Below are 21,230 nucleotides of genomic sequence, written 5' to 3'. Positions count from 1 at the left end.
ATTGAATTGAATGTCTTTTATTAGCATTAGTATTGATTTGATTTTGGTTAAGGATTTATTTGAGTTACTAACATTTATGGACTATGAAACTTATTGGAGCATCCAAAAATTATAAGCCCAAGTTTGAAATAATACGTTAAAAGATAAAACTATAAAAAATTAATATTACGTTGAAATATTAATATTTATAAACTACACTACAATAAATATTTTTATGTATTAAATATATTTAAAACTTTTATACATATAATATCGGGTTGGTTTGGTTTCGTTTTGACTTTTTTTAGTTAAAATCAAACCAAACCAAATATGATCATTTTTTTTTTCAAACACCAAATCAAATCAAACCAAACCATAGTCGAGTTTTTTTCTCGGTTTGACTCGGATTATCGAATTGATACGGTTTATCGATTTCATTTGTGCACCCCTGCTCTCCTAGTTGAGACGCTCCTAAAAATAAAGCTAGGAAACAGGACATCTTCAATGAGGCCCTCCTCATGGAATCACAATCGGCTACCAACAAATGTTAGAAGTGACACCTACAAAGCACTCCTCAGTCCTCACCAACTTCTGCTGAATGTGTTTGTTGACACCTCGACCCACCAGCCACCACCTTTCTCTTCCCTATTTTTATTGCTTCCACTTTACCCTTCAATACACTAATTTATTTTCCACTTGAAAAGCTATTTCCCTAATACATTACACGTTTGCCACAACTCTATTGAACTGACAAAAAATGGCAACACAGTTGTGGGCTTCAAGGGCTGCTTCATATCTCAGGATCTCAACAATCCACAGAGCTTTTGCCACTGGTAATATGCTTATGCAGTTATGTTTTTATTTCTGGGATCACCCATTTGTCTTTTTCTTTAATGTTTTAATGCTTGTTTTTTATTTGGCTTTGAGTTGTGTGAATCTTGTTCATGTATTTTTTGTAAAAGAACCGGCTTGATCTGTCATTTTCTTGATTAAAGATCCGATTTTTGGAAGTGGGTTGTGAATTTTATGTGGTTCCTTAGATCAACAGAAGGTTTTTTGGGTTGTTGAGGGATTTGTACTTCATTATTTGATTTTGCACTATGTCACTTTTTGTGTTCTGAAGTGTATCAGGTAGGGCATTGTTTGTGTTCTTTTTCTTTTTTGGTAAGTAAGTATGGGATTGTGTATTTGTCAATTTGTTTACAAATGTTGATTGAGAATGATATTTTTGTTGTTTGCTCAGTGAATCTGTCCCTTAGACGCATCTGGAATTTATTATGATGGAGACTTGATAATGACCTGTGAACTTGTACTTGTGTCTGATATCATCAGCCTGATGTAGGATTGGAAGATGGTAATGCAATGAAATTTTCAGGACTAGTGTTCTTATTTTAATTGTACAACTCTAAATTTATGGACAGCTTTTAAATTTAGAGTAACTATATTAGCTACCATTAGTCTCTGAGCCGAGGGTCTCCCGGAAACAGCCTCTCTACCCCTCCCGGATAGGGGTAAGGTCTGCGTGCACTCTACCATTCCCTGACCCCACTAGTGGGATTATTACTGAGTTGTTGTTGTTGAATATTAGCTACCATTACCGTAAAATGTATCCATGTTTTTTTTTCTTTTTTATTTGCATTAATGTATTGCAAATATAAAAAGTTCTAAAGCAAAGTCTATGATGATGCTTAGTGTGTTAATCATCGTTGTTATCCTTTTTCCTTCAAGTGCCAACCTCTCTAGTAACTGGTTGTAAATTCTGCAGATTCTGTAAAGACTTCAGGAATGGTAGTTGTGCATAATTTTCTGTAACTATGTGAAATTCTCCAGTTCAGATGTCTCTTTTTTCTCTGTCGAGCCTGTCCTCTATATTTGCACTGCAAAACTGAAGGCATCTTACTAGTGCAGTACGGCTTTTGAACATTAGTATATAGAGAACATGCTAAATTCCTAATTAGGTGCACTGCTTAGTGGACTATCAGGATAGAGTTCGCAGGCTTAGTCTTTCGTTATATGACAAATGTAACACATCTTAAAGTTAATTCCCCATATTACCTTGATTTGGTTACGTTTGATCCTTATAGATGCAAGTTGTAGGGAACCTAGTTCATACTCTACAGTATCCTTCATTCCCTGAACATCAGAAATAAAACATCCAGGAAAAATGAATTTAATAATAGCGTAGTCCTATTGCTTTCTGTTGACATAGTTGTTCTGTTCAAATTAAGTTGGGCACAAAAATGTTCGTTAATTGATTTATATTTTTGATAAATTGGGCAGAAAATATTTATAGTCTAAAAAATCTCAAGGGATTGTTTCCTCGTGCAGCATATGTTTTTGTGTTATATTTTGTATACACAATTTTTGGGTGAATTTTTTTCCTATCGTGATACTTTTAGTCCGTTTTGACTTCCATGTTGTGTCTGAATCCAATGAATAATTGCCAGTGTTTTAAAAGGCGTGGGCGTAAGGCGGGGCGTTTTACATATGCCTCAGCGGGGCGTAAGCCCCGAGGCCCGGGGCGTAAGCCCCATAGATATTTAATTTTTAATATTTTATAAAATAATATAATGACAGTTAATATTTATAAACAGGTAAAATTGCATAAAAATTGAAAAAAACTATATATATGCGTGCTCCATCCCCACAAAAACTAATCAAAACAATCTATTATACGTTACTTACAAGCACAAGTAATTTGAGTCTAAAAGAATAAAATTTTCTATATGGAGGAACAAAAAGGATAATTAACCTGCAATTTGAACTTTGAATTTGCTGCTATGAAGAAAAATGTAGTTCTCTTTGTATTTATAAAAAAAATCAAATATTCGTTGCGTTTGGGAGATATTAGCAGACTAGCGGACAAGATAAAAAATTGGAAAAACCATGAATTAGGGCTTAAATCAATAAAAAAGGTCTTTACTTTTAAATTTAATACTTTTGAGTTCCTTTTTAAACTTTTTGAGTAATTACCAAACTGACTTTTGAGAATTTGGGTATTATATGAAGGACTAATTCAACAAATTTTGTTTTAATTTGAAAAAGTTTGTGGGGCTTACTCCTTACTAAAAAAACACGCCCCGAACGCCCGGGCGTACGCCCCAAATTGCGGGGCGTACGCCTCTTGAGACTTTCGCCCCACACCATTGCCTCGGGGCGTTTTTGGTACGCCTCGCCCCGGGGCTCGCCCAGAAACGCCTTTTAAAACAGAGATAATTGCCTGGACATGTAAAAGGAACAATTTTGGACTGAACCATAGATGGTTGAGCATTTGACCCCTAAAAAAAGGCTCCCATTTGAATAATGTAGCAACAACCTATGGCTATGCAACTGATCAAAAAAGAAAAACAAACAAACAAACACAATCGACGGCTACGCAGATGCATATCACTAAAACTCTCTCTAATATAACAATGGTTTGTGTTCAAATTCTTTGCAGTGGCCAAGGATTTAAAGTATGCAGAGTCTCATGAATGGGTTAGAGTTGATGGTAGTTCTGCAACAATTGGCATCACTGATCATGCTCAGGATCATTTAGGTGATGTTGTCTATGTTGAATTACCTGAAGTTGGGGCTTCTGTAAATCAATTTGGCAGTTTTGGTGCTGTTGAAAGTGTCAAGGCCACCAGTGATATCAATTCCCCTGTTTCAGGGAAGGTGGTGGAAGTTAATGAGAAGCTCGACTCCTCTCCTGCTCTGGTGAGTTATTCCCCCAAGGAAAACATTTTCCCTCATACCAAACACACCCGTAGTGTATATATTTTTGCTGTCTGCATGGATGTGATCATCTCTGTAATGCATTCCCCCTCATACATATAGTGTTGGGCTAGTAGGAGAAGAAGATGTGCTTGCTTGTGTGTATATCAATACTGCGTTGCATGCTTTCTTAGCTCTTTGACTTATATCGTGTGCAAATGATCTCTTTTTTTCCTTCTAGTTGGTTCTTTTCCAAGAATTTCTTCAGTTGATTGTAAGTTGGGAATGTAAAGGGTCCAAAATGAGTGAATGGATAGTGAAGATTCACATGACTTGACTCCAACTAGTTTGGGATTGAGATGCAGTAGTTGTTGTACCCTTGTACTACCGTCATAAAAATTTAAGAGCCAATTTGTTAGCCTGCAGAGACTAACTAATAGGTCCGAGCTCTATGAACTTATCAAATGTATTATTAAGTCAATATGTTATCATCTTAATCAAACATGTATGCCATGATATGTGTAATACTTTACCCAAAAAGAAGATGACATATGAATCTACTACTTCGTCAAATATTTCTGCTTTGCAGCGCCAAGTGTTCTATTATGTACCTCTTTGGAGTTAATAATGAATGATACTTAGCAGCGGGCTTACAGGTTTATATTTTGGTAAATACTCCAACTCTGTAGTCTTCGCAACTTCATATAATCAGACCACTGTTTCTTAGAGAATATGTGGCTCACTAGAATCTGGTCTCATCAAAACTTTTCCACTTCACCAACATATCATCAAGATATTGATGTTTGTAGCTCAACTCTACGATGCATATGCTCCACGAGACTTTTATATGGACCTTTTGCTGAATTCAATCGTCAAGTGTTCTTTATTTTAGTTCCAGCTCTATGATACTGCTTCATGTTTCATCTTTACTTGTTCGTATATGGTATGTGATCAACTTTGCGATGTGTGTATTAAGATCAATGGGAGCCCGTATCAAGAAGGATGGATTATAAAGGTGGAGATGAACAACCCTGACGAGCTCAAATCGTTGATGGACCCTGAGCAGTATTCCAATTTTTGTGATGAAGAAGACGCCAAACACTGATTGAAACCTCACAAAGCTGAGCAAGAACACACTTTCCTGCAGGATTTTTCGTAGTGCATAAAGAGGCTTTATTTCTAAGCCCCAGAAGGTGGAGTTTTAGTAGTGCTATTTGGTCTTTGATACAACATCTGTTACCGTTGCTGATCTTCTCTTTCTTTGCAAATAATTCAGTGCTCTGAACGTTGAATCTCTTCTGGGCTAAATTCTAGTTTTTTTCCTTCTGGCATTCCATTGATGAATTGATGTATTAAACTCATAAATTAAAATGTCAACCTACTTTCACCCTTTCATCTCTTTTGCTTAACCGATTTACTCGTACCTTTTCCGACAGCCTTCACAATTAAACTTCTTCAACCTATTGAAGCGGAATTGGAACCTTACAAACATTAATAATGCAAGTATAGTTGCAACTCTAATGTTGATCTGACCTGCAAAAAGAAAAAGCTCTAATTGTTGGGAGTTCTTTAGATTTTTCATATAAAATACGTTTTGGAAAAATGACTGGACCAGAAAATCTACAGTTAGAAATTCAATTACTTCTAGACTCCCCAAAAGAATCCCAATAAACTTGTTTAGTTAATTTGGTCGAGAAAATGACAGAAACGGTCTCTTATGTTTGGGGTATGTTTAAACTGTGAAAAAAGATATATTTAATAAAAAAAACCGGGAGATCCTGTCAAATCTTTAAAATTACAATACCAAAAAATGCACTAGACACTAATACACCAAAATAGCAAAAACTATCTAAAAGAATTACACCAAAGTAGCAAAAACTACAACAACAACCCAGTAGAATTTTACTAGTGGGGACCGGGGAAAGTTGCAAAAACTATCTAAAAGAATTACTAGACTGCAGAAATACATCAAAATTAGCAAAAATAGCAAAAACTATTCCTCCAAATATAACTTCACCTTAATACTTTTTTTTTCTCACAGTAGCCATTAAATTTAACCGCTCCAAGTTTGTAAAACTTAAAAGACCAAAATTGTTTAAGAGTACTCTTAAGGGACTATTTTAAATATATTCCAAAAAATAAGGGACCATTTTTGTCATTTTCTCTAACCTGACCAGAGTAAAGGTTAGCGCTGGCATGCCCTTCTTCCTCTTCGCCCCTAAAACCTCTTTGAAAAACCTCAAGGAAGAGCTCCACAATCTGCAACTGCAAAACCTCATCCCGCGCGCGCGCGCACACACACACACACACAGAGACTCTCTCTCTCTCTCTCTCTCTCCACACCATTACAAGATGTCACTATCAATAATTTCACCTTTATACTTCCCTTTAAAGCTTTCTTTCTCGGTAACTCTCACAATACAATCTATTTTAGCACCTTCTCTCTCATGTTTTTAGCTGATTTTTGCAATGTTTGGCTTGGATTTTCAGGAAGAAAAAGGAATGTGTAATTCGTGGGCGTTGGGGCAAAGCTTAGGGAAGAAGAAGATGATGGTGGCGAGAGCTGGGCCAAAGAGAATAGCTTTTGATAAAGAATGCAGAGAAGCTTTACTTTCTGGTATCAATAAGATTGCTGATGCTGTTTCTGTCACCTTAGGACCTAAAGGTATAATGGGATTGATTTTACGCTTCTTTTAAACTCTTAAACGTGCTTATATTATTTGTATTGGTCTATATTTCCATTTATAATTCCTATAAAGACCTTAGAGGAAATGGAAAATCATGCAAAAGGAGAACAAAGTTGTTAGTTAATTCAAAGTTGTGTCGCTCATGTGGGCTGACCCGACCCAGTTAGGAGGAGTTAAGAAAGAAATTTAAATAAAAGGAACCGTGTCCTTAACACTTGGCTGGAAGAAATAAGTTGGTTTATACCTTTTCTTGTCAATGAAATGTATATGAGGAGCTTGTTTTTAAACATAGTGTAGATGATATGTTGTTGGCCTGCTTGTTTTGAAATGAATGAATGTGTGACTAATTATGCAGGTCGCAATGTAGTTCTCTCTGAATCTGGTGTGCTGAAAGTAATTAATGATGGTGTTACCATAGCTCAAGCCATAGAACTTCCAGATTCAATTGAAAATGCAGGAGTGACACTTATCAAGGAGGTTATTATTTGAGCCTGAAACTGTAGTTGGATTATTGAATATTTGAGAAACTCCTAATCATTTTTATGTCTATTTCAGGTTGCAACTAAGACCAACAGTTTAGCTGGGGATGGTACAACTACTGCAATTGTTTTGGCTCGTGAGATGGTCAAAGCTGGTTTGCTAGCTGTTGCTTTTGGGGCTAACCCTGTTTCTATGAAGAAAGGAATGGAGCAGACAGTAAGAGAGCTGGTCAAAATTTTGAAGAAGAAAAGCTATCCTGTTAGAGGAAATGATGATATTAAAGGTAACTTGATTTATTCTTTATATTTATTCAACTTAGAAAATTCCTTTATTCACTTTAAAAAATTAAAGGTTTTGATCTCTCTCCCTCTCTCTTCTTACTATTTGCAGCTGTAGCTTCAATATCAGCTGGAAATGATGAGTTCATTGGCAGTTTGATTGCTGAGGCAATTAAGAAGATTGGTCCCGATGGCGTCATATGTATTGAGTCTTCCTCATCAGCTGAAACCTCAGTCATGGTTGAAGAAGGAATGAAGGTAATATCTGCTCTTCAATGTGTACTCTCTGACTTCGAATTAAAGAATTGCAATTAATCATACTGTATCGAAAAATAAGCTATCAGGTTGGTTAAAAATGATGCCTCCTTAACTTTTCCAAGCCTTTCAGGTTTGAAGCAAATTTCAAAGCTCAAACATAGTGCCATAAGAACATTATTTGCCTGATTATAGTTCTACTAAGAAATTGAATTAACCTCTAGTTATCCATTTATATTCTTTAGCTAATTTCACCATTTCATTTGTAAAGATTCTTTTTCTTCCATTTGTTTTCATTATTTTCTTGATTTGTATTCAGGCATTCTTTTCCTACAGATTGACAAGGGGTACATGTCACCCCATTTCATCAACAATCCCAACAAATCTATAGTAGAGTTTGAAAATGCCAAAGTTCTGGTAACCGATCAAAAGATATCTTCTGTCAAAGAAATTGTTCCTTTGCTAGAGAAGGCCACACAGCTGAGTGTGCCACTGCTGATTTTTGCTGAGGATATTTCAAGCCAAGTGCTAGAAACACTAGTCATTAACAAGGTGCAAGGAGTGCTTAATGTTGCTGTTGTGAAATGTCCAGGATTTGGAGCAGGAAAGAAAGCTGTATTGCAAGACATTGCCCTGTTGACAGGTGAACCAAATACTTCATTCTGTTTTGAAATAGGTTAATAAATGTATCCAAACCCCCCAAAAAGTGTCGAAATGGAATTAGTGTATAGAGTGGTCTGGCTTTCTAGCGCCACCAAGAGAGAGAGAGAGAGAGAGAGAGAGAGAGAGAGAGAGAGAGAGAGAGAGAGAGAGAGAGAGAGAGAGAGAGAGAGAGTTTATCATGTGAAGCTTGTAAACTCTTGATATTATGTGAACTTTCCCTGTGAGTGAACATTAGTTTTAACTCATTGTGAGGATAGATTTGAAGCCTGGTGATATTATCCACAGTGCATGTATACACAATTTCTTGTAATGCTTCAGCACTAAAAACATTGGTTTTTACAGTTAGCCAAATCAGTATTTTCTGTAATGTACAGTTGCTCTAGCAATGCTCATAGAAGAGGTTTGACCATTAATAGTTTTTGTATGCTATATGGGCGTCTCCAAGACATAGTGTTGCAAGTGCCAAGTATCTGCCATGATCTCCTTTACCATCACATCTAACTGACATTATATTGCAATTAGGTGCTGATTTTCTTTCTGGAGACTTAGGCCTGAATCTTGAAGGTGCAACCTCAGATCAGCTTGGTATTGCTCGGAAAATAACAATAACAAGCAATTCTACGACCATCGTGGCTGACCCCTCCACAAAAGCTGAAATACAAGCCAGAATAATGCAGATAAAGAAGGATCTTGCAGAAACAGATAGTAAATATTTGTCAGAGAAGCTTTCACAAAGAATAGCAAAACTCTCTGGTGGTGTGGCCATATTGAAAGTCTGTATTGATTAAGGCATAATTTTTCGGATCAAACATCCCTATACAACCATTTACAACATGTTTGAACCTTATCCTGCTTGTTATATCTGTTATAATCAAAGATATATTCAAGTTTATGTTCAGATCACTGCAAAATTAGAAGCGAATAAATTTTAAATGTATAATTGACTTTTTAAGCTGTTAATATGGTTCATAATATTTGGAATGACTTCCCATTATAATCAAATAAGAATAACTCATTCAGACTGTAGCTGTTGCATTTTGCTGGTAGATGTGTTTGCTCTGGGATGATGACACTAAGGGCTCGTTTGGTACGAGGGATAAGAGATAATTAATCCCGGGATTAAATTTGAGATGAGCTGTATAACTAATCCCGGGATTAGTTATCCCCGGATTGTAGTGTTATTTTTATCCGTATGGGAGGGTGGGATAACAATCTCGGGATAACTAATCTCGGGATAATTAATCCTGGGATAACTTGTTTTCGAACCAAACGAGATCTAAATGTTAACCTGTGAGCTGGCATACTGATTAAATTGAGGTAAAAATCTGATCCAACGGAAATTGATTATCCTTCATATCCAAATGGTAAAAGATTTTAGCTTTTCCTAGGGTGCCAACTTCACACTTGTTATCTTTATATTTCCAAATAAAATATTCCCTCATTTTGTAGATGTATCCTTGCACTTGTATATTTGTTTCTCTTTTCAAAAAAAATATCCTCTGATAAGATCCTTTATGGATTCAGGTAGGAGCACATACTGAAACAGAACTGGAAGACCGAAAGCTGAGAATTGAGGATGCAAAAAGTGCTACATTTGCTGCCATGGATGAAGGAATAGTGCCTGGTGGTGGTGCCACTTTTATTCATCTCTCTGAACACGTACCCTTCATAAAAGAATCGTTTCAAGATCCAGATGAGCAGATCGGTGCTGACATAATAGGAATGGTATGGCATATTGATTCCTTTTCTTTTATGCTTATTGCATTCCTCAATTTGAACATGCTTACACATTTGTTGGGTAGTTCTCTGATTGAGAAGGGGTAAGGACTAAGGAGGGATCAAATATTGGATCGCGTTTTACAAGTGGGAAAAAGAAACATCTATGTTCGTTATTGTTGTGTACAAGTCTATTTTCTCTCCGACTACTATCTTTTGCTTCTTTTCTCTTATATGTTTGCCCTTTAAAAAAGAATCTTACTAAGTCAGTATAGACGAGTGAATTTTGAAGAGACTTTCTGAATTTATACTCATGAGTAACCTTTCTAGCTTCCAGAATTCAATGGTCTACAACCTATTTCAGGCACTTCTTGCGCCAGCAAAGCTAATAGCCGCAAATGCAGGAGTGGATGGAGATATAGTTGTGGAAGAAGTTAGAGGTTGTGACTGGCAAATGGGGTATAATGCCATGACTGGAAGATATGAAGACCTTCTTGCTTCTGGGGTTATTGACCCTTGCCGTGTTTCAAGGTGTGCCCTTCAGAATGCTGTCTCTGTTGCTGGTATAGTCCTAACTACTCAAGCAATAATGGTAGAGAAAACCAAGGAGCCCAAACCGCTTGTCCCTCAGATTCCTGGTATAACTCCTTAAAAGGATAAAAGATAAACCCTGGTTGAAGCACCTTGACAAGGAGAGGGTCAAATTCATGATGTTGTCATAGTAAAAGGCAAGCTCTACTCTGCCGTTTTGAATTGGCTGAGACATTGGAAAGAGTTGAGAATTTTGGTCCATGTTGATACTACTGATTGTGTCATTGTAGATAAAATTATATCCAAGCACAAGCATTTTCTATTGTTGATTCTTGGTAGGGAAATATGGATATCCTCGAGTATATGGGAACTGGTTTGATCCCAGCAGCACAGAGCCTTCTTGTTTTAGTGGTACTTGTTCCTGCAGGAGGAGCATCATCATTTTCAGGTTTCTATAAGTAGTCCGTCCAGTAGATTTCGGGTACCAAATGTTTAAGAACAAAAAGTAAGGAAAAAACAGCTGCATATTGCTGACAGGTTTCAGATGAATGGTATGAAAATGAAAATCCTATGTTAATAAAATGGCTAAATAGCTGTTTTACTTTGTAAACCCTGACCCCCTCTTTCTTTAAAATCATTTTTGTTCTATTTCTATTCTGTTTCATTTTGCATGTATTTGGGTTCATTCTGGACTTCATGGTGTGTAGCCGTAGTTTCATAGCTCACACTAATTGAAGTTTTCAATTGTGAGCTGGGAGAATGTTTATGTTTAGCAAAGCTAAGAAGAGTTTAACATTTAAATCAAAGTTATTTCTACAAAAGATATGGCACTAGAGTTTATATTGTAATGCAAAATGAACTTGGAAGCAGGTTCCAAATAATAGTTTTGTTTGTAGATATTCTTGTTGCAGGCCCTCCATTTAATAGTCATGGTGTCACCAACTTTTCAAATATCAAAGAACATCTGGATTCATTTAGTTTTAACAGCAGGATATAGTGAGATGGATGGGATCTTTAACTATAGGTTTCGAGTTGGACTCTTAGGAATAGAGAAATTCCTAGTTGGGAACGTTGTTCCCTTGAGTGGATCAAACGCAACATGAATCTTGATTAGTCAGGCCAGCGAATTTCAGGTACTAGATGGGTTACTTGGAATTGTACAAATTGATGAATTTGTCACAAGTGAAAATTTGAGCTCTTCAGTTGCTCAAGTAGAAATGTGACCCTAGGGCTAAATACTTACACAAAAATAAGCAAAAAATTTACAGTCAATTCTCTAATGATTAATTATTTACAAGTTAATATGCCATATTAATAAATCTTAGGAATTCGACTTCATTCTAAGTAGTAGATTTTTATTGAAAATTTAATATTTTAGAATAATCTAACAAAATCCCTTCTAATTTTTAAACATTAGATTAGAATTTTAAATGGATTTATTATGCAATAGAAGAATGTTTATTCTTCCATTCAAATTATAAATCGTCACAAAATATCATTTCCTCATGTAAAAGTAGGGTATGACAATTGACATGGATTAGGTGTTTGGCAAGTTCTTAAGTAAGCACTTCTCTTTTAGCTATTAGCAGATCAAGGGGTCTATAACCCTATATACCTATTACATAATGACATCTTTATTAAATCTATGACCTCTTATGAATCATTGTTCTTTGACATCATATGGCAAGACTATTATGATTTACACTTAAAATTGTATTTTTTCGCACTGTGTAAAAGAAGATATGACCGGTGAAAAAATAACGATAATTTTCTTTGTTCATGTTTTCATTTGTAATGTTTTCAAATATACAATAGGACCAAAGTTATCTGTTATGGTAAAGGAATGTAACGAGCAAATAAATACTGAATAAAACAAATGATTTACAGATTATTTCTGGGAATGCTGGTATATAAATCACAGTAGAAGAATTAAGCAGTTGTTTGGTTCAGCGATTACATATATGATATATGCATGGAAATTTTTATTATAAGATGAATAATAATGCAGCAATTGTTACATATTAAATGGAAATAATGAGATTGCTATACATCATTTTTGTATATTACCATTTGAACACTTATCCAGTAATGTAACATACACAAATTTTTGTTCCATTTTTGTGTCTTGCATAAAGTAATACACAATAAACAAATTCCTACATAAATTATGTTAAACTGAACAATGTAGAGTTTAATACTGGAAATCATACATTGCATTAGTTGTGTAGAGTTTATACTGAAAATCAACATTATTATTAATTATTCAATGTTGAGTATTGAAATTTTGATGATTAACAAAGTGTGACTAACTGCTCAAAGAACCAGGTCCTCAATGTAGCTGCTTAACTGTTGTGAAGAACCAACTCCTCACGTTAAAGGATCAACTACTCATGATTGATACTTGTACGTATGTACAAGACAATAACTTTGTCTTAAAGTTACCCGAGTCCGAGTTTGGTGGCTATAAGTGATAAGGGTCGTTGCTCAAGAAGATACGGATAATTCAGTCAAAGACAAAAGTACCAAAGCTTGTGGAATCCTTGGAACAGTATGAGTCCTATCAAAGAGGAAGCTGACTATGAATATGACTCCTAGAAGATCTCAAGTCGTGTTTAAATAGGATTGACTTTGGACTTCTGAACTATCCTTTTACACATCAATTAAAGTATCATAAGTTGTTTTTACTTGTGTTGAGTACTTGCTTTGTACTCTTCCGAGTCAGTCTAGTGAATGTGTTTTAGGAAATTGAGTTGTAATCAAACGTCATAAACAGTTAGTGAGTTGGAGTGAATATTTTGCTTTACAAGTTAGAGTAACTTGTGAATCAAATAGGAGTAGTATGAGTACTGGTGAGTATTGAATTACAGTCTTGTAATTGATATATTTTGGCTCATTGTTTTAGTGGAGTTAGAGTTGAAAATCTTACGTGGTAGGTCGTGGTTTTGCACCTTTTGAGCCGGGTAATTTTTTACGTAAAAATCGATGTGTTTATTTTATTGCTTATTTACTTTACGCTTAAGGAATACGGTAAAGAACCAAGTTCTTTAGTAATCCATACGGGCACTCAAACTAACAATTGGTATGAGAGCAGGTTCTCTCATTTACACGGCTAATACCTAGAGAGATATTGGAAGATAGATGAGTGCTCCACATGGAATTAATGAAGGACAATTAACTACGAGACCACCCTTGTTCAATGTAAAATATTACTATTGGCGGAAAGCAAAAATGGAAGATTTCTTGACAGCTGAAGACTATGAACTATGGACCATAGTAAACCAAAGTCCTTTGATTCCTACTAAACAAAATGCACAAAGTGAAACAGTTCCTAAGGACCCTTCCGAATTTGTGGCAGCAGATTTCAGAAAGATGAAGAAGAATGCAAAGGCTAAGAAAATCCTTATCTGTGTACTTGGTCATGATGAGTATAATAGAATTTTTGTGTGCTCTAATGCGAAGCAGATATGGGATGCACTCCAAACTGCTCATGAAGGAACATATCAAGTAAAGAGATCAAGGATTGAACTACTCATGAGAAACTATGAGCTTTTCTCCTTGAAGGAGTCTAAGTCCATCTAGGATATGATGACTAGGTTCAGTATATAACCAATGAACTGAAATCACTTGGAAAGGTGTTTACCTCTGAAGAGTTGGTTAGCAAAGTTTTAAGAATCCTTCCAGCTTCATGAGAATCAAAAGTCACTGCAATCAAGAAAGTCAAGGAATTAGATAAAATCTCACTCGATGAGTTGTTTGGAAACTTAAAAACTCATGAGATGAGAGAGATAGAATTGCACCAAGAAGAACCAAAGAAGGATAAAGCCTTGGTTCTTAAAGCATCTGAGGATGATGAATCTGACTATGATGATCCTGATCTAGCAATGTTTTCCAAGTTCAAGAGGTTCATGAAGAATTCCAAAAGTACATCCAAGTGAGAGACCAGTAGGAAGCACAAGCAAATCGACAAAGCTAACTATGATGGGTGCTACAAGTGTGACAAGATAGATCACATGGTAAAGGGCTTCCCAATGTAGGGAATCAAGTGGAGGAAAGAATTAGCTGAAAAGGAGAAACGCGAGAAGATGAGAGAAAAAGGTTCTAACAAAGGAAAAATCCAGGCAAAAGATTTACTGAATCAATGAAATAGGCATTCTTGGCAGCATATGAGGATAGTGGGAGTGATCAAGAGGAAGATAAGGAGGATGAGGCTATAAGTCTATATGTTGTGATTGATGAAAACTAAGTTGTAAAGACAGAGCCCCAAGTATAGCTAGGAATGCACATTGAAAGACCTCCGTTGTTTGATGAACACCACTATGATGAATGTAAGCTACGTATAGAAATATTTTTCCAGGCTACCGACTTTGACCTATGGGTAATTTTCAGTCATGGACCAATTCTCCCAACCAAATTGGATGGTAAAGGTAACAAGTACAACAAAAGAGAAGAGGAATACGATGAGGAAGATTGTCAGCTAGTTCAGAAAAATGCTAAAGCAAAGAACTTGCTCTACAGAAGTCTGTCTAAAAATACCCTCCTCAAAGTGTCCTCTTGCATATCTTCTCATGATATATGGAGGACCTTGGAAACTGACTTTGAAAATTAAAATATCGAAGTGGCTCTGATGGCGATTAAAGAATCAAAAACAGAGGAAGAAGTGATAGGAATGATGGCCATGAGTGATTCAGAAACTGAAGATGAGGCAAACCAGGTAAGTACATCTGACTTGAAAGAAAATATTCATGCTATGTCCCAAAAGCAACTGATGGCCATAATTGTGACCTTAATGAATGAAATAGATAAAATGAGTAATGAAAATGATCAGCTAATCAGCAACCTTTCTTGTATCAAACTTGAAATCAAAGAGCTTGAATCTGACAAAGCTAGTTTAGAGAAACATGTCAAAGACCTTAAGAACCAGGTTCTTGAACTTACTTCTGAGAATGAAAAGTCTCTTAATACACACGGATGATCTGCAGGATAAGCTTGAAAAGGAATTAAAAATTGCTAATGATAATCTTTGTGATATTGAATGTAGAAATAAAGTCCTGCATGAAAACCTAGAAAAGGCTAATTATGAACTCTCTAGACTAAGCAATTGGCATAGATCTTGTGATGCCTTGAATTGGCTAAATGAAAACTGTAGCTCTAACAAATATGGAATTGGCTACAGAAAATCTGTCCCTAAGTTTGACCCAAAGTATGTAGGAATTTCTGATAATAACATGTGCACTCATTGTGGAAGAGTATGACACTTTAGAGACACTTGTCCTGCGTTAATTCATGCTCAGTTTAGAAACACCTTTTGGTATTGCTAAAAATATAAAGAAAGAAGAGGAGCCAAAGGTTAATCCTCTTGTCCATACTAGGTGGATTAAGGTTAACAAGAAAATAGCTTCTAATCCTCTCCCATTATGGGCAAGAAGGGATCTGATTCATCCTTTTTCCAACAAAAAGGGACCCAAGCTAGTATGAGTTCCCAAAACTAACTTGTAAATTTTGGTGTAGGATAAGGTGAGAGAAAACAATCAGGACTGGTATCTAGACAGTGGATGCTCAAGACATATGACTAGAGAAAAGAAAAAACTTTCTCTCACTGACAACCTTCCAATGAGGGAGTGTGTCATTTGGAAACAGAAAAAAGGGCTAGATAACAGGTATTGGCAAGGTTGGTAAGTCACTCTCTTATGCTATAGAAGATGTGTATTATATGGTAGGTCTTAAACACAATCTTCTTAGCATCTCTCAAATGTGCGATAAAGGAAATGAGGTAAAATTTAATTCAAAAATTTGCACTGTTACTGAACTTGATACTGATGAAATTGTGCTAAAGGATAAGAGACATAACAATATCTACAAGATATCGATTATGTCACTTCCCCATAGTGAGCACACATGCTTGAGTGTAGTGGAAGATGATCCACCACTATGGCATAGAAGATTGGGACATGTCAGTCTCTCTCAACTGAACAAGTTAGCAGCAAAGGACTTGGTCCTTGGGCTACCTAAAATTGAGTTCACTTCTAACAAGGTATATGATGCATGTGTTAGACGGAAACATGTTAGGTCATCCTTTAGATCTAAGAAGTTTGTAAGTACTTCTAAACCTCTGGAACTCCTTCACATGGATCTATGTAGACCAATGAGAATAAGGAGCATAAGAGGTAAGAGGTATGTATTTGTGATTGTTGATGACTTCTCCAGGTATACCTGGACTTTGTTTTTGGGATCCAAAGATGAAACCTTTAATGTTTTCTGTGTATTTGTCAGAATGATTCAACAAAATCTAGGATGTAATGTTTTAAGTATAAGAACTGACCATGGAACTGAATTTGAAAATTTAAAATTTCTTGAATTTTGTGGTTCACATGGCATTGACCATAGTTTCTTTTCACTTAGAACTCCACAATAAAATGGGATTATAGAAAGAAAGAATAGATCCTTAGAAGACATGGGGATGACCATGTTGATTTCTAGTGGTCTGCCTAAGAAATTCTAGGCCGAGGCAATCAGTACTGCTTGCTATATGCTAAATAGATGCATGATCAAATCATTCTTGAGAAAACTCCCTATGAGTTACTCCGAGGAATAAAACCCAACATCACTCACTTGAGAGCCTTTGGGTGCAAATATTTTGTACATAATAATGGGAAAGAAGCTCTAGGTAAGTTTGATGACAGAAGTGATGAAGGAATTTTCTTGGGTTACTCTCCACACAGTAAGGCTTATAAGGTTTTTAATAAAAAAAACTATATGTGTGGAAGAAAATATTAATGTTATTTTCAATGAATCTAACAATTTGGCTGAAAAAGGTGTGCATGATGAAGATTATGACATAGGATTCACTGGTGATGGAGATACAAAGGAATCTGATGAAGATGGATCTGCTATAAGTAATAAGGGTCGTTGCTCAAGAAGATACGGATAATTCAGTCAGAGACAAAAGTCCCAAAGTTTATGGAATCCTTGGAACAGTAGGAGTCCTATCAAAGAGGAAGCTGACTATGAATAGGACTCCTAGAAGATCTCAAGTCGTGTTTAAATAGGATTGATTTTGGACTTTTGAACTATCCTTTTACACATCAACTAAAGTGTCATAAGTTATTTTTACTTGTGTTGAGCACTTGCTTTGTACTCTTTTGAGTCAGTCTAGTGAATATGTTTTAGGAAATTGAGTTATAATCAAACGTCATAAACAGTTAGTGAGTTGGAGTGAATATTTTGCTTTCCAAGTTAGAGTAACTTGTGAATCAAATAGGAGTAGTAGGAGTACTAGCGAGTATTGAATTACAGTTTTGTAATTGATACATTTTGGCTCATTGTTCTATTGGAGTCGGAGTTAAAAATCCTACGTAGTAGGTCGTGTTTTTTTGTACCTTTTGAGTCGGGTGATTTTCCACGTAAAAATTGTTGTGTTCATTTTATTGCTTATTTACTTTACGCTTAAGAAACACGGTAAAGAACCAAGTTCTTTAGTGATCCATACGGGCACCCAAACTAATATTCAAACATTATAACATTGCAACGTTTCTTGGTGCAATCCAAATCCTATATTAATTATGCAAGAATTTATGTTGTAATTATTTTTTTCTTATACTTTAAATCCAGCAAACCCGAAACGTATGACCTTGGAGTTTTTGGAGCACTAACGTAGCTAAATTATACTGGAAATTTAGCCATCACATTCAAGAAAACCATTTTTATATAAATGGTATTCCTATTTTAGTTCAAGAAAACCATTTTTACAAAGAAGTTAAAGAGTGATTATACAGCAAAGCCGGTTCATATCTTTTCATAGTATATTCCTAACTTTTTCTTTTGAATTATTGTTACTATTAAAAATTCCCAGTTTTTTTTTTTTTTCTTCTTTTTAATATATTCGTTTTCTTCTTTTCAAATTGATCTTGCGCATTTGTGAATTAAGGAATTGTTATGCTTAAATTCCTGATCAAACTTTTGATTCTCTTGAGTTGTAGTTTTCAAAATAAATTTAATCTTTAAGGTAAAATGGCATTAACAATTAAATCATGAGAAAATCAACTTATGCCATAATGTGACCCTTGTTTTATTTTTAAAACAAAAACCATGGCTGTAGTGGGAACAACAGTAAAAAGGGATAAGAAAAAAGGGAAATGGAAATGGAAATGGAAATGATGCAAGCTTAATGTCAAAGTTAAGTATGTCTTCCACAAATGGATTTTATGAAACCAAAACTTCTAAAATACGCAGAGATATGTTGCATCCCACATTTTACAATAATATTTCCTTTGAATTTATTACATCATATCCTTGTAATAGTTAGCTATGTGTCCCTTTTTCTTTTCCTCTCTCTTTTTTTCTTAACCAAAAGTAAAGGATGATAATCACTTGCATTCTTAATTTATTAGATTTGAAAATAGAACTTAAGTATCCAATTTCGTTGATGTTAATGTAATAGCTTTTATTTAGTTATCACTACACACACCCCCTTTTGCTTTTGTGTGAAAATTAATAATAAATAAAAAGAATTTTCTTTAAGCTAAAAATGCGTACAAACAACTCAACACTTGGTTAAATAGTAAATACTAATATTCTAGTAACGGGTTCGAGCCATGAAATCAATCACTGATACCTGTATCAGGGTAGATTGTCTACATCATACCCCTTGGGGTGCGTTCCTTCCCGGATCCTACGTGAACGCGGGATGCTTTATGTATCAGGATTCAGGATGCCCTTTATTCTTATAACATAATAAAATTTGTTCCCCTTACAACACAAGTTCGTAAAAATATAATTTAATTAAATATATCTTACTAATAATAGGATCAAAGACATGCGATTTATAAAAGTTGTGTGTTTTTCCCTTAACGTTCAAATTATTGTATATAACAAGAAATTAGTGTTTACTATTAATATTGTATTACAGCTTCAAGTAGAATTTACTTATCAATCAATTATATGAAAAGAATAGATCCATTTGTGGCTTTTTAGCACATGGTTTAATCAACGCTTTCTACAAATATATGTTAAATGTACAGTTAATCGTTAATCATAGTACTCTGGATTATGAAATTATAACTACCATTATGTTGTCAGATTGATTAGATAATTATGTAGGCAAATATATATAATGAAAGCCACCTTTAATAGTTATAACAACTTGCTCGTGAAATAGATTATTTGGTTAGTTATCTAACTCTTAAATATCACATTCACGTTTTATTTTCACCCAAAAAAAAAATGTGCCTGACAATTACGCAATTCAACATATCTAAGTTAATGGTGCCAAAGAAAAAAAAATGTCAAAAATACTTGATTTTACTAGAACAATTAATATACTTGTGCCAATTTAATTTCAAAGCCATAACAGAATAAATTATTTTAATTCAAATTATTATTTCAAAAAAAATCACAAATTTTAAATTTGGAAGATATTTATGTGCATCCGGTTCATGCACCAAAGTAATAAGTGAATGATATAGTATATTTTTCACACGATTTATTACTTAATTATAATTAATTGATATGTATTCTTATTTAAAATTAATATTTAACTATGATAAATCAACATAACTTGATATATAGTACTCTGGATCCAATTAGGTTCTCCCTATTCCTTGTAAAAATTGCCCCCTTTTAACTTATACCCGTTTTGTTTTTCCGTTTACATCCGTACCCATTTTTTGTTGTTAAAAGCGTTTTAAAAAGACGACTTTGCCCTTCAGGACTATTGACAAAACTGTAGACTGCAGGATTTCAGCATGTTTTGGCATGAATTTTTAGCAAATGAACTAAATAACTTAAGCATGTGTTAGTCTGAAATTTTAGCAAATTAACTAAATAACTTAAGCATGATAAGTTTGAAATTTTAGCAAATGAACTAAATAACTTAAGCATGTTTAGTCTGAAGTTTTAGCAAATGAACTAAATAACTTCAGCATGTATTAGCAAAAACTCATTAGAAAATTACATATTGCAAGACAAAAACTTAAGCATGTTTAGTCTGAAATTTTTGCAAATGAACTAAATAACTTCAGCATGTTTAGTCTGAAGTTTTAGCAAATGAACTAAATAACTTAAGTATGTTTAGTCTGAAGTTTTAGCAAATGAACTAAATAACTTAAGCATGTTTAGTCTAAAGTTTTAGCAAATGAACTAAATAACTTCAGCATGCATTAGCAAAAACGCATTAGAAAATTACATATTGCAAGACAAAAACTTAAGCATGTTTAGTCGTAAGTTTTCGAAAATGAACTAAATAACTTCAGCATGTTTAAACTGAAATTTTAGCAAATGAACTAAATAACTTCAGCATGTTTAGTCTGAAATTTTAGCAAATGAACTAAATAACTTCAGCATGTTTAGACTGAAGTTTTGGATAAAACTCATGACAAAAATATTGACTGCAGGATAAATAACTTCAACATGCATTAGCATGAAGTTTTAGTTTCAATGTAAAACAACTTCAGCTGCTACTGTAATTGGCTGAAGTTTTACACCATCTCGCATGCTAATGAATAACCCCTTGTACTGTAAAACAACGTAATCTCCAAACGTTAGCATGCTGCTATGTTTATCAGAACTTGTTTTACAGTATGCTAATGCGAATGAGGTCATCACCAAAGTAGCATGCTAATGCTAATACTATCAGGGGTGTAATTGTCATATTATTACGGATTTTTTGTCAACCGACTACCAAATTAATAATTTTTAAAAATAGGGTACATGTTAAAAAGTGGCACAAATATAGGGTATGGCTGCAAATCCCCCTATTCCTTTGTGTCTTTTGCACAAGATTTATCGATTAACTATAATCAATTACTATGCATTCTTATATTATTTTATTATTTAACTATGGCAATTAACATGATTTAATACATACATCGCTTTTAAATTTTACCCATTTCTCATGTATTTATTTCTCTCTATCATGATATTTCATTTGTGCCATCCCATCATACATATA

At 34.6% G+C, this 21,230-nt stretch overlaps 3 protein-coding genes across 4 annotated transcripts; all 3 read left to right on the top strand.

The window, feature by feature from the left end:
* The first annotated feature begins 485 nt into the window (after nucleotides 1-485).
* On the top strand, nucleotides 486-5,070 carry LOC104089813 (glycine cleavage system H protein 2, mitochondrial). Its single transcript, XM_009594797.4, has 3 exons — nucleotides 486-812; nucleotides 3,419-3,678; nucleotides 4,652-5,070. The coding sequence occupies exons 1-3, from the start codon at nucleotides 737-739 to the stop codon at nucleotides 4,778-4,780; spliced, it is 465 nt and encodes a 154-aa protein (XP_009593092.1). The 5' UTR covers nucleotides 486-736; the 3' UTR covers nucleotides 4,781-5,070.
* An 804-nt stretch (nucleotides 5,071-5,874) lies between these two features.
* Nucleotides 5,875-10,942, top strand: LOC104089821 (chaperonin 60 subunit alpha 2, chloroplastic). Of its 2 annotated transcripts, XM_009594813.3 has the most exons (9): nucleotides 5,875-6,081; nucleotides 6,166-6,340; nucleotides 6,718-6,839; nucleotides 6,918-7,125; nucleotides 7,233-7,378; nucleotides 7,712-8,018; nucleotides 8,561-8,811; nucleotides 9,563-9,763; nucleotides 10,119-10,942. In XM_009594813.3, the coding sequence occupies exons 1-9, from the start codon at nucleotides 6,028-6,030 to the stop codon at nucleotides 10,404-10,406; spliced, it is 1,752 nt and encodes a 583-aa protein (XP_009593108.1). In that variant the 5' UTR covers nucleotides 5,875-6,027; the 3' UTR covers nucleotides 10,407-10,942. The 2 variants fall into 2 exon arrangements, with proteins under 2 accessions (XP_009593108.1, XP_018624144.1); XM_018768628.3 differs by lacking the exon at nucleotides 10,119-10,942 and having other exon boundaries at nucleotides 8,561-8,873; nucleotides 9,563-9,702.
* A 2,481-nt stretch (nucleotides 10,943-13,423) lies between these two features.
* LOC138904824 (uncharacterized) lies at nucleotides 13,424-13,864 on the top strand. Its single transcript, XM_070193325.1, has one exon. It carries the CDS (start codon nucleotides 13,424-13,426, stop codon nucleotides 13,862-13,864), a length of 441 nt encoding a protein of 146 aa, XP_070049426.1.
* Nucleotides 13,865-21,230: the final 7,366 nt, after the last annotated feature.

This window comes from Nicotiana tomentosiformis, chromosome 2 (assembly GCF_000390325.3).
Source record: "Nicotiana tomentosiformis chromosome 2, ASM39032v3, whole genome shotgun sequence".
Classification (NCBI taxonomy): Eukaryota; Viridiplantae; Streptophyta; class Magnoliopsida; order Solanales; family Solanaceae; genus Nicotiana; species Nicotiana tomentosiformis.
This window is presented reverse-complemented; position numbering and strand designations above follow the sequence as displayed.

What these genes read in the sequence shown, in the direction of transcription:
- LOC104089813 (XM_009594797.4), top strand. Translation starts at nt 737, where the DNA reads ATGGCAACACAGTTGTGGGCTTCAAGGGCTGCTTCATATCTCAGGATC. An exon ending in CCACAGAGCTTTTGCCACTG is followed by an intron (nt 813 to 3,418) that starts GTAATATGCTTA and finishes AATTCTTTGCAG; the next exon opens with TGGCCAAGGATTTAAAGTAT. An exon ending in TCGACTCCTCTCCTGCTCTG is followed by an intron (nt 3,679 to 4,651) that starts GTGAGTTATTCC and finishes GTGTGTATTAAG; the next exon opens with ATCAATGGGAGCCCGTATCA.
- LOC104089821 (XM_009594813.3), top strand. Translation starts at nt 6,028, where the DNA reads ATGTCACTATCAATAATTTCACCTTTATACTTCCCTTTAAAGCTTTCT. An exon ending in GAGTGACACTTATCAAGGAG is followed by an intron (nt 6,840 to 6,917) that starts GTTATTATTTGA and finishes TGTCTATTTCAG; the next exon opens with GTTGCAACTAAGACCAACAG. An exon ending in AGGAAATGATGATATTAAAG is followed by an intron (nt 7,126 to 7,232) that starts GTAACTTGATTT and finishes TACTATTTGCAG; the next exon opens with CTGTAGCTTCAATATCAGCT.
- LOC138904824 (XM_070193325.1), top strand. Translation starts at nt 13,424, where the DNA reads ATGAGTGCTCCACATGGAATTAATGAAGGACAATTAACTACGAGACCA.